Source organism: Paralichthys olivaceus, chromosome 4 (genome assembly GCF_024713975.1).
Source record: "Paralichthys olivaceus isolate ysfri-2021 chromosome 4, ASM2471397v2, whole genome shotgun sequence".
NCBI classification, from domain to species: domain Eukaryota; kingdom Metazoa; phylum Chordata; class Actinopteri; order Pleuronectiformes; family Paralichthyidae; genus Paralichthys; species Paralichthys olivaceus.
Window position 1 is genome coordinate 17,461,054 of NC_091096.1, and position 11,077 is coordinate 17,472,130.

An 11,077-nucleotide genomic window follows, 5' to 3' on the forward strand; every position below is an offset into this window, starting at 1 on the left:
CCGGATCTGCTCCAAAATTTAACACGGGTTATTCCCTGACCCATACCACATCCTTTCATGGAGGTCTGTTGTTTTGGGGAAATCTTAATTACACACATATAAATCAACCAATAAACAAACAAATGTAACCTCCTTCACAAAGGCAAAAAGAAAGATCACAATATTCATAAATAATCCATTCCACATTCAAAAAAAGATTAAAAAAGCATTAGATCATGACAGAGAGAGAGGCAGTTATAAAATATTTCAATAAACTTTATTTACATACATACAGCACTATATATGGACTTTAAACCTAAAAGATGTTTTGAGTGAGAAAACGTGAAATCCTGTGAAATAATAAATAGAATTGAATTTAGCTCAACAGTCGTCAGTTTACTTTTTTGGGCTCTTCTGATCTATATTTTACTGTCATTGTACAAAGCAGCTACCAAAGTCAACAATAACATCAGGATGAATCATGATGATGATCACAGGGTCTTTCACACAGTCACGCTGTTCAACAGTTCCTCCAGCTGTGTCGACATCAGATGACCAGGGGAGAGAGGAATGTGCAAATTCGGTTCTAGGTTTCAGAGTAATTCAAACTTGAGCATTCATCTCCTCTTCCTCGTCCTTCACCTGTTGATACACAAATACAAAATTTAGTAAATATTTTCAAGTTGCAGTTTTTTCCCCTGAAGTTATTTTGTGGCTGAGGAATATGAGAAACAATGAGGTGCAAATGAAAACAACTGTCAAATCCCTAAAATGAATCTAGAGATTCAACACTTAAATTACTATACAAAAACCATACTAAATCAGGGATTCAAGCCTTTTGGACACAACAACTTACAGGTAATGACAGCTGGTTTATGCAATAAAGAAAGTAAGAGTGATAATTGAAAAAACATTATAACTTTAAACGTTTTCAAAGGAGATATAGCTCTCTTAATCACTGTTCCCCACTCCTTTGAAACCCATACTTTCACTGAGAAGTATAAAAACAAAATACCAAGCTGAAATTTTGAAATGAGAAGTGTGTGCATGTGTGAGAAAACCTATTCTCTGGCAGGAGAACAAACCTGCTCCACTGATTCAACTTCAGGAACGTAAAACTGCAGCATGTTCTGGATTCCACCCTTCAAAGTAACAATGGAACTGGGACAACTGGTGCAGGAGCCCTGCAGCTTCAGTTTAACAACGCCGTCTTCAAACCCCCGATACAGGACGTCACCTCCATCCTCCTGCACTGTCGGCCTGGGGAACAAAACCCGGCCATCAGCATGAGTGAGAACAGGTACTGATAAGAGAGGGCGTCTTCACAGGCAGCTACCTTATTCGAGTATCCAGCAGTTCTTTGATCATAGCCACAACTTCATCATCATCATCTGATGGAGCTGAGAATAGAAGTGGGTAAGAAGTTGATTCTATAGAGTTGGCAAACATCTTCCATTACCTGATATGTTTCAATGTTCAGACGGTTGAATCCTTTACCAGTATCTGCATTTGGTTCACTGTCCTCATTGACAACAGGAAGCCCAGTGGTGAAAAAGTCCATAATGGCAGCAAATACATCAGGTTTGATTACTTTCCATTCCATAGTTGCATCAGACTAAAAGAGAGAGAAAAAAGAGAACCTCATTCCAAGCGATGGCACAGAGCTGCACTATGAATTTCATATCAACTGAAGCTGGTTTTACTCTTGTTATGGTGATAAAGTCCCCGCCCAGGAAGACACTCTTGACTCCATCAATCCTAAACAGCTGTCTGCAGACAAAACGGAACCTCACTGAATATCAATGGAAATTATGCTGCGTTTATTATTTGTGGCTATAAATGATCAGTCTCCTCCTCCTCCCTATATATATATATACTAACTATGGTCCACAGATACCTGGTCCCAACATATATATATCTATATATCTCTCTATACATATAAAACGATTATTTTTTCCAGATTTTATTACAGTAAGTATTGCTTGGGTTCTTAAAGGTCCAGTGTGTAAGATTTAGGTGAAAGGGAACTATTGGCAGAAATTTAATCCAGAATAATCCTCATGATGTTTTCATTAGTTAACTTCATCTAAATTGTACGAATTGTAGTTTTCTTTACCCCAGAAAAGGCCCTTTATATTTAAATACTTTATATTTACATCGAGGGGACCCTCTCTACGGAGGCCGCCATGTTTTTTACATTAGTCCAGACTGGACAAACTAAACACTTTTGAGTTTTTATGTCAACTGACGGATTCCACAGGTTCTTTTTCATGTTTGAAAGGAGAGGGTGAGGTGAGGGATGTTCAGCTGCAACATGCAATTTCAACACTAGATATCACAAAATTCTACACACTGTACCTTTAAGTCAAGATCATAACTATAAATCATAACTTAGACAATTATCATAACTAATAATTATAATTGCTTAATTCCATTTAGGTGTGAAATGGGGTAACATACCAAACATCATTATGCAAACCTGGTCCTGACCTGTATTGCTACCAAAATGCCTACTGTAAAAAAACATCATTACCATAAATGTATTCATCATTCATGAAGTAATTTACCTGGCTAATGGTGAGCAGTGTGCATCGCGAGGGCCTGCAAAATTCATAGTTCCTGATTCAAGAACTGTGCGACCTGGGAGAAACTTTACGCTGTTGGGGTTTGGTGTATCCTGTGTTTGCACAAACATGGATCTCCCTTTGAAGAAACATAGCAGAAAGAAGAAGCCATTAATACACAGTTCAATTCAAAAGAGCTTCAAGGATGCTTTAGTAATACAAACCTGGAACAACAAAATGTGGGTTTTGGGGCCATATGTTCGAGACTCCTGTGTTGTGTGAAGGCCAGTGTAATCCAGCGCTCTGATGTCCACAGACAGCAAGACTGACACAGCACATAAAAAGATATGCAAAATGTTACTACAGTAAAAATCTCATTTACAAATTTACAGAGGAAAATAATCTGAATATTCAGTGCCCACGTTTCTTCCCTCATCTAAATACCTTCTGGGCCTAGGGACCATGCAATCCATTTATAACAGCAGTGAGACAAATTGTTACATGGAACCATCGGTAATGACCTACAATGACTGACACAGCACATACTTTAATATATAGTCAGTGTTTGTCATGTCTTGAAAAAGAGAACACACAATTCACTTACTATTACAGTTTAACTTCTGTGATGTAGCAACTTTATCTCGCAAAATTGAAAATGAAAGGTTTATTGGAATTGAAAAATACATAACACATGATATGTTACATAAAATATTTTTGATAGACTAGATTGGCAGTCAGTAGAGCGCATACCCCTGCCAAGGCCCAACAGTTCCCTTTAATTCAATTAAGCTACACTCATTAAAATCACTTCCCTCAGAAAAACTGTTAATCAAAGTGAGTTAAAAAAATATCTGGATTGAACTTGATTGAATCCGGTCTGAAAGTTAATCTGTTCTTTCTTGGCCTATACCCCACCCTTCCACAGGAAGTTAATGATAAGTTACAACAATATTGGCTCAATAGTTTTGGCGTAATCCTTCTGATAGACAAACAGTGATGAAATCATAACCTCTGAGGTCGTTATAGTCCCCATATTTATCAGATTTTTACTGTCAACTAAAGTATTAACCCCTTCTCTTATTCTTTAACCACTTTATCACCATGAAAGTGTTGAGCTTTCTTGTCATCAACAAAGTTGTGTTGCAAAGCCATGAAACAACAGGCTGTTATTATCCCATCCACCACTGGTGTTTGTTGTAGCTCACAACTTCTCCAAGTCTAAGTGTGTAACTTTGTTAGGGCTGTGAGGTGTTTGGTGATAATTGTTCTGAAATAATTGATATTAAATTACTGTGTCAGCAGTTGAATGAGTGACTAACTCATTACTCAGAAATGCTATGAATAAAGGTGCAGATTAGTTGTCTGCTTGTAAATGATTTGTTTGCCATTGTTGTCAGTGTTGTTGAGAGGTAGGTCCTTCATTACCAAACAGGTACTGTACGTCAAACTACTTGAACTATCTGCTGACTGGATGCATCATTGGCATGCCATGAATCTGACATGATTTAGCTGCTGCTCTCAAAAAAGGTCAGTGAGCTGCTGCAGAGATAGATGGGATAGGCTGATATATATACATATATTTAGTTAGCGTTGTGATTTCATTCTCCTTTTTTTGTATTTTTTAAATACAAAAATACTTACTTTTATTTTGATTATTTTATTTTCATAAACTTAGAATAAGGGTATTTGGTATTTTTAAATACATTTGGATATATCTGTCCATCTCTGGCCACGACACAATTCTTCATGTACATAACTGAATTGAATGTGGAACGTGCTGAATTAATAAGCTACAGTGTGACATGAACAGGACCAGAACATTTGATTCACTCGTTTCCAACACTGTTATGTAAGCGGTAATAATCAGTCTGCGTCACTCTGTGGGTTAGCTGCTTAGCTAGCGGCTAAAGGTAAACACCAGATCTGCTTTGGTCCAGTCAGCTAATTCATACGAGTATTTAAAAAACACAACACGAGGACATAACAACTGACAAACAGATAAACTTACGGACGCGCCAGTCTTGCTGAAATACCCAACAACCTGCCGACCTGTCTGTAAGTCGCCATGTTTGCATAAAATGAGCGGAAGTGGTGATTCTCCTAGCGGAAGTGACGCACAATTATTGTGCGTTTTTTTGAGACTTCCCCAGATTCAACAGTCGCTCTTATTTTCGCCAGCTCAGGAATAACACTACACAACATTTAAAAATGCCGAGTGGCAGAAACTTCAGGAGGAGAAGAGACTCGTCGGATGTGGAAGAAGACGAGACAACTGAAGAAGTCAGGTAAATAAGTGTATTAACACTCAACAAGAACAGAAACATCTTCGACAGAAGCGTCATGTTGCTAACGTGGCGACCTGCTCCTCGTAAAGCTAAAAACAACCACCACACGTGCATGACCGGTGCTATTTTTACTAAGGCACGTAGACCATGTGATTTAATTCAAATATTGTGTCTGGTCGTTTAGATCAAAAGTCGAAGAGGCTAAAGAGCTGCAGACTTTGAGGAAACGACAAAGCGGTGTCAGGTAACGTGAATGTGATGTTGTGCTCCTTGTTACGATGTTTGTTGTAGCTCAAGTTTCTTACAGCAACATATCAGATGAATAAATTCATACCCCCCTCTCCCCCAGTGTGACCGCCCTGCTGGTTGGAGAGAAACTACCCCCAGAAACTGAGATCGATGTAAGTGACGCTGATTAGTTGTTGCGTGTTTAACCGGATGTTCGGTCAGTGTCTAACTCTAACATGTCTCACAGAATGATCCGTTTAAACTGAAGACCGGAGGTGTTGTGGACATGAAGAAAGTCAAAGACCGGAACAGGGACATGTAAGTAAATCTACATGTGTTATGATTCTGTGTAATTGAACAGTTGTGTGCGTGCTGTTGTGTCTTTACATGTGATTCTGATACAGGACAGAAGAGGAAACAGACCTCAACCTGGGAACATCTTTCTCTGCTGAAACCAACAGAAGAGACGAGGATGCCGACATGTATGTACACCTTCCTCAGTTGTGACACACACATGCAGACACACTCTCTCTCTTTAGCATTCAAAATGTGTGGACACAGAGGTCAGGCTTAAATTAATACAGATTCAATTAGTGTACAAAAGCACTAGATCCAAGCTTTTTAAAAAATAGGTTCTAGATAGAGATGATGGAAGTCAGCATGACGAGAATGTCAGAATGTCCACACACCAGTCGATGTTCAGAGGTAGGTAATATTTCAGGCACAGGTATTTCTTCTCCTCAGTCAAGTCCCTGTTTCTTCATTTGTTTTTACACCATTATTTATATTTACATGTCAAACAGTAAAATTCAACTACTGCTTTTGATCTAAATATTGTTCATTTTTGTTTCAAATATTTTTTTTTCTGTCATAAATACACTAAAATGTGACACAAAATACAATAGACTTAAGATGTCACTGTGTTAACTCACACAGCTGTTTACAAAGTGCTTATTTCACCTCACAGGATGAAGTATATTGAGACGGAGCTGAAAAAGAAGAAGGGCTTGGTGGAGGCGGAGGAACAGAAAGTAAAGGTGAAGAACGCAGAAGACCACCTGTACGAGCTGCCCGAGAACATCCGAGTCAACTCTGCTAAGAAGACTGAGGAGATGTTATCCAATCAGATGCTGAGTGGGATCCCTGAAGTAGATCTTGGCATCGAGTGCGTTAAGGAGATTCTCAAAATGACGATCTAATCTATGAGAAATAGACTTTCTACATTGAGACATGGTTGTGACAAAGTATTATACTCTGATTTCTTTCCTAGTGCAAAGATAAAGAACATCATCCAGACAGAAGATGCAAAAGCCAGACTTCTGGCAGAGCAGAGGAACAAGAAAAAAGACCAGGGCACATCATTTGTACCAACCAACATTGCTGTGAACTACGTCCAACACAACCGCTGTGAGTTTTTTTACCTTTGCCATCGCAGGGTTTTAAATGGTGAGAGATCATGAGAGATAAGAGGTTGTTTAATCTTGCTTATCTATTCCCTCAGTCTACCATGAGGATTCAAATGCACCACAGAGGCATCACAGACACAGAGAGGAGCCTAAGGCTAGACCGCTGCGTGTGGGAGACACCGAGAAACCAGGTCCAGAGAGTAAGAGACCGCACACAGCCACATCCCATCACACAATTCTTCACACTTTTCTATCAGTAGACTGTAGAATGATGCTGTGATCACTCTGTCGGGGGAATATCAATTAATGAACATTGTTTTTATGAACTGTCTGGATTTAGTTACCATTTCAAACATTTATATAAATAGTTACACACAATTCCTTCTGAAATCTGATTCATTACTACTTTTTAATTCACAGCAACATCCCCGCCCAACTACCGCAAACGTCCAAACAATGAAAAGGCCACCGATGACTACCACTATGAGAAATTCAAGAAGATGAACCGAAGATATTGAGGAGCTGCATGTTGTTTTCAATAAGAACTCAACAGGTCTAATTTTAAAGAGATTGAGTCACAAAAGATCATTAGTGGAGTGGATTTCCTGAACAATGTAGATGACAGTCCTCCTGAGTGTTGTGCTTTGTAAATATTGTATATATCCTTGTGTCAGTTGCTTACATTGTTCAGGTTGGTCTGATAATCAACAATTCGACAGAAAAGACCAGAATATGTTGTGAACATGAGAATTGTTAAACTAAGGGATATCCCAGCTCTGAGTTGTTTAGCATGTTATTTTTAGTCAAATTTAAATTAGTAGCTTTAATTTTTGAATGCTTTCAAAAACACATTTGAATAAAAATGTTAAATCAACATTTAACTCTGTTCTTTAATTTGATCAGTGCTTAATGAATACAAAAAAACAACTAATGAAACATTACAAAAGTGAAGGTTTACAAAATCAATACAAGAACATACAATTGCAAAGGTATAAAAATCTTTTGTCTGGATCTTATTTTAAATTAATTTAGAAAAAAAAATCAATTTATTGTTCAGAGTAGTTTCTTTATTTAACTATTTTCCTGATACTTGTGAATACAAAAGAAAACAACCTAAATTTCAAACTGTTAGTCCAGTTTAAAGTCAATAAAGAAAACCGTGGCAAACCTAATTAGACACTAGTTCAGGATGTATGATGGAAACTAAATTAGCCAATGTGCTATCGTCCAAACTGAGCACGTGTTGTGTCTCCAGTCACTGTCCATTCTCCTCCTCACTGTTTCTCTATGGAAGCAGTCCCATGACCGTTGAGGTGGTGTTGGGGGTTTGTCTCCTGTGATGGAGGTGCGTCCATGTCTTCTCTGTCACCCTGGATAGAGCTGCAGCTGCTTCCTGGTGAGGTCCAACTGTCTCGCTGCCGGTAGGCCTCGCACAGCGGCAGATCAGTGCTGTCCCACTGACTGTAGCTTTGTAGGGCAGAAACCAGCGGGAGGCAAAGAGTCAGCGCAGCACAGAAAGAGAGGAGCAGACAACAGCAGCAAGTCAGAATAAGCGCATCCGTCACAGGGAGGGGGCACCAGAGGGAACATGTATGATAGAAGCATGGAGGTTATGCAGAAGCACTGGAAATGATCATGATTACAAAAAGCTGTTTATGAGTTATTTGGTATTATTAAGAGGTATGACTGATTAGCGGTGGATTTTAAGTTTGACAAAAAGGTGTGATTAGTGGCTGGTGGGGGAGAAAGCAGAGCGAGTGCAGCGAGGAAGAAAGGCCCACACCCAGCATGCTCAGAGCAGGACTGAGAGACACTTTCTCACACAAAACAAGACAAACAATTATAGTGTTTTGTCTCTACTTTATTTCTTTATCGTTTTGGGTCTAGTGGAACAGCCGGCAGAAACTGGTTCACACGTACAACCACACCATGTGTGACTGACAGCTGCTTGCGTGGTTACAGCTCATTCGGACGGAATCAAATAAATATTACCTACTGATTGCTTTTACAGAAAAAACATCTACTTGAGAAAATCTTAGTTTTAGGTCTGACCTCAAATAAATAACAGCAAACAGTTGTGTCTTATTGTTAAGACCATGACAAACATCGGTCAACACTCCAGTCTTAACATGAACCATATGTGAGGTCACTTATATATTTATTTACATATAGTCTTAAATGAATCATACTTTGATAAAATCTATACTCTGATAAAGTTTTAGTTAATTTAATGTGTAATTCTTGTAAAAGGTGTTATTCCCTAAAATGCTTTGTTACTTCAACTTACAATAATTCATTATAAATGAACTTGGGATCCTGAATACTTATATTCCACTAAAACATGTCTCTCTCCCATGTACCAGATAATATTCGTAAGAACCTCTCTAAAACCTCTCAGATACTGCAGACAAGGAAACCGATAAATTTCATTACCATTTATAAATAAACTCTAGTGATTTCTATTCAGAAAAATCTGACTTTCAAACTGCATCAGCAAACTGCAATAAATGGCCAAACTAGATACTGAACTGCTGTAGTTCAAGAGCTTAATACATGTGCACTCCTGATTTTCAGCGGTATGTCCCTTTAATGCTGAAGTCCTCGTCACTTGGACTAATTCTGACACACGTCATCGAGCAGGTAAAAAATTAAGGCACTGGTTTATCAGTAACGATGTAGAGTCACTTGTTGAGTTGAGCTTCATCACAATGACCCTCAGCAATGACATGTTGATGAATGATACAGTTTGGATGTGACAAAAAGATAAATCCAAAACAAAAGGTGTCAGGTTTAGAGGCCGGCAGGTGTAAAACCTTCCATGGGCTCAACAGTGAATGGTGAATGGTGAGACAGTACATGGTGCTGGGCATGGGGCAGAAGAGGGGCGGTGGGATGGGGACAAGTATAAGCCTACTTGTACCTGGAGGAGTAATATTCTTCCTCGAGCTCATACAGGTCGATGGCGATCTCGTCGCGGAGCGAGGTGAGCTTCTTGTCACACTCCTCCTGCAACGAGCGGAGGTGCTGGTTCTGGAGGCTGATGGCGTCGTTCACAGAGGGAAAGTCATTCAGGATCAAGAACTGCTTTAGATCAGACACCAGCTTCATGAGGGACTCACCGGCACGTACCTGATACAAGACAGGAGATGGATGTGTTGTTTGTTGTCTACAGACACATTCAAAGTCCAGAAACACTGTCACTTAGAAAGCTTGGATAAATTAAATTATCATTGAGTGATTCAGTTAGTATAAGTTCCTAATGTGCATCGGAACTTAATCTTAAATTCTAGTGGGGATCTGAAGTTTAAAAAAGGGCTAAATGTCTCAATTTAATGAACATGTGCAGCCATACCTAACATGGATTCTTGTGAGTGGATTTTCCACTCAGTGTAAACATCAGGTAGCTTGAATAAAGAGTAAGCTGACAGAATTTACTGAGAGACAATGTGGAATAAAATTGATTTCGCAACACCCTTTAATCTCCTTAGAGGAAAATTAAAGGGGAAAATACTGCCTTATTATAAGGAAACACAAACAATATCTCCTGATATTCTTAATTACTGAACATAATTAATATACTTAATTATGTAGGTGTTTTAAAACCTAAAGTACACTCATTACACTCTGCTGCTACAGACGTATATAAGTTTAAACTGTCCTCATTTGTAGAAGTAGTTAGTACTTTTATCTAATTGATTTTTTGTATTTATTCTGGTATTTCTGCTTTTTTATTCATTGTACAGCACCTTGGTAAACTCTGGCGTGCTTGATAAATCAACGTGACTTGACACTTACAATGTTGGCTGCTCTGACGTGCATTTCATAGTGGTCCTGCTCGGCTTGAGTTGCTCGAGCAACCTGCGTCTCATCCTCTATCTGGAGGAAGCAAACAGAACCAGGTGAAGGAATGTACAATCAGAAGACTGAGGGGAACAGAGACTTTCTAGATCTGCTGACAGGGAATCTGCTGCTTTCACAGGTAACAAAAGGAAAACCTAAGACACAGACAGTGTTCTAGAGATGGTGGTGTGCCTGTGTACCTTCGCAGTTTTAATGATTTCAGTGAAGTTGTCCAGGATGGACCTGATGTCATCCTTCAGCCTCTTGTTGTAGTTCTGCAGCAGAGTCTCTTTGCTCTGGGGGAGAACTCTCTGAGTGGCCATCGTGTTCAGGAACAACACAGCACACGCTACCTGTTCACACCAGGTTAACACACATACTCTGTTGAGCTGAAGAGGCTCAACAGTGAATCATCAAAGTGGAACACAGTGAGCACGAACACCACTGACGACAGAGCAGCTAGCTAGCATGGGCAGGCGGGCACATTCACAACAGCGGAGACGAACCTGAAAGTCACGTGCTTCTAGTCTCTGTACAACCGATTCAATAACTCTAAATATATGAATAATAATCCAGTAATGATAATAAGTAAACTCTTACCGCATACTTTGCAAACAATGAGTTTAGCGCTGTATTCTTCTTCTTCTCCTCCTTCTGTTCTCTTCTTCTTGCGTCCGACAACCCTCGGGGTGCACATTACCGCCCCCTAGCGTTATTATAAGTAAACCCCTTTCAAAACAGAAAACATTTGTGACATCGTTTTATGTTTACATGT

The 11,077-nt window shown here is 39.2% G+C and overlaps 3 protein-coding genes across 8 annotated transcripts; 1 reads left to right on the forward strand and 2 right to left on the reverse strand.

Annotated features, from left to right (window-relative positions):
- Positions 1-237: 237 nt before the first annotated feature.
- On the reverse strand, positions 238-4,694 carry nfu1 (NFU1 iron-sulfur cluster scaffold homolog (S. cerevisiae)). Its single transcript, XM_020093779.2, has 8 exons — positions 4,552-4,694; positions 2,768-2,868; positions 2,547-2,682; positions 1,683-1,749; positions 1,477-1,594; positions 1,316-1,379; positions 1,065-1,239; positions 238-621 (listed from the first exon to the last, which is right to left on the reverse strand). Exons 1-8 carry the CDS (start codon positions 4,608-4,610, stop codon positions 583-585), a joined length of 759 nt encoding a protein of 252 aa, XP_019949338.1. The 5' UTR covers positions 4,611-4,694; the 3' UTR covers positions 238-582.
- On the forward strand, positions 4,635-7,336 carry c4h9orf78 (chromosome 4 C9orf78 homolog). The gene is made up of 9 exons (XM_020093778.2): positions 4,635-4,828; positions 5,013-5,072; positions 5,178-5,229; positions 5,304-5,374; positions 5,461-5,538; positions 6,024-6,221; positions 6,327-6,463; positions 6,558-6,662; positions 6,883-7,336. The coding sequence occupies exons 1-9, from the start codon at positions 4,752-4,754 to the stop codon at positions 6,978-6,980; spliced, it is 876 nt and encodes a 291-aa protein (XP_019949337.1). The 5' UTR covers positions 4,635-4,751; the 3' UTR covers positions 6,981-7,336.
- Positions 7,335-11,029, reverse strand: med22 (mediator complex subunit 22). 6 transcript variants are annotated; one of them, XM_020093782.2, is made up of 5 exons: positions 10,903-11,029; positions 10,503-10,655; positions 10,258-10,338; positions 9,383-9,591; positions 7,335-7,929 (listed from the first exon to the last, which is right to left on the reverse strand). In XM_020093782.2, the coding sequence occupies exons 2-5, from the start codon at positions 10,623-10,625 to the stop codon at positions 7,737-7,739; spliced, it is 606 nt and encodes a 201-aa protein (XP_019949341.1). In that variant the 5' UTR covers positions 10,626-10,655; positions 10,903-11,029; the 3' UTR covers positions 7,335-7,736. The 6 variants fall into 6 exon arrangements, with proteins under 6 accessions (XP_019949341.1, XP_019949340.1, XP_069380087.1 ...); XM_020093781.2 differs by having other exon boundaries at positions 10,910-11,019; XM_069523986.1 differs by having other exon boundaries at positions 10,809-10,942.
- Between the last annotated feature and the right edge of the window lie 48 nt (positions 11,030-11,077).

Coding starts and splice junctions, on each gene's coding strand:
- nfu1 (XM_020093779.2), bottom strand. CDS start 4,610: ATGGCGACTTACAGACAGGTCGGCAGGTTGTTGGGTATTTCAGCAAGA. Junction 1,750..2,546: donor CACTGCTCACCATTAGCCAG/GTAAATTACTTC, acceptor TTTTGTCTGCAG/ACAGCTGTTTAGGATTGATG. Junction 1,380..1,476: donor TGAACCAAATGCAGATACTG/GTAAAGGATTCA, acceptor TTCTATTCTCAG/CTCCATCAGATGATGATGAT.
- c4h9orf78 (XM_020093778.2), top strand. CDS start 4,752: ATGCCGAGTGGCAGAAACTTCAGGAGGAGAAGAGACTCGTCGGATGTG. Junction 5,073..5,177: donor AAACGACAAAGCGGTGTCAG/GTAACGTGAATG, acceptor CCTCTCCCCCAG/TGTGACCGCCCTGCTGGTTG. Junction 6,464..6,557: donor CTACGTCCAACACAACCGCT/GTGAGTTTTTTT, acceptor CTATTCCCTCAG/TCTACCATGAGGATTCAAAT.
- med22 (XM_020093781.2), bottom strand. CDS start 10,999: ATGTGCACCCCGAGGGTTGTCGGACGCAAGAAGAAGAGAACAGAAGGA. Junction 10,339..10,502: donor AAATCATTAAAACTGCGAAG/GTACACAGGCAC, acceptor TGCTTCCTCCAG/ATAGAGGATGAGACGCAGGT. Junction 7,930..9,382: donor GAAGAATATTACTCCTCCAG/GTACAAGTAGGC, acceptor TGCCCTACAAAG/CTACAGTCAGTGGGACAGCA.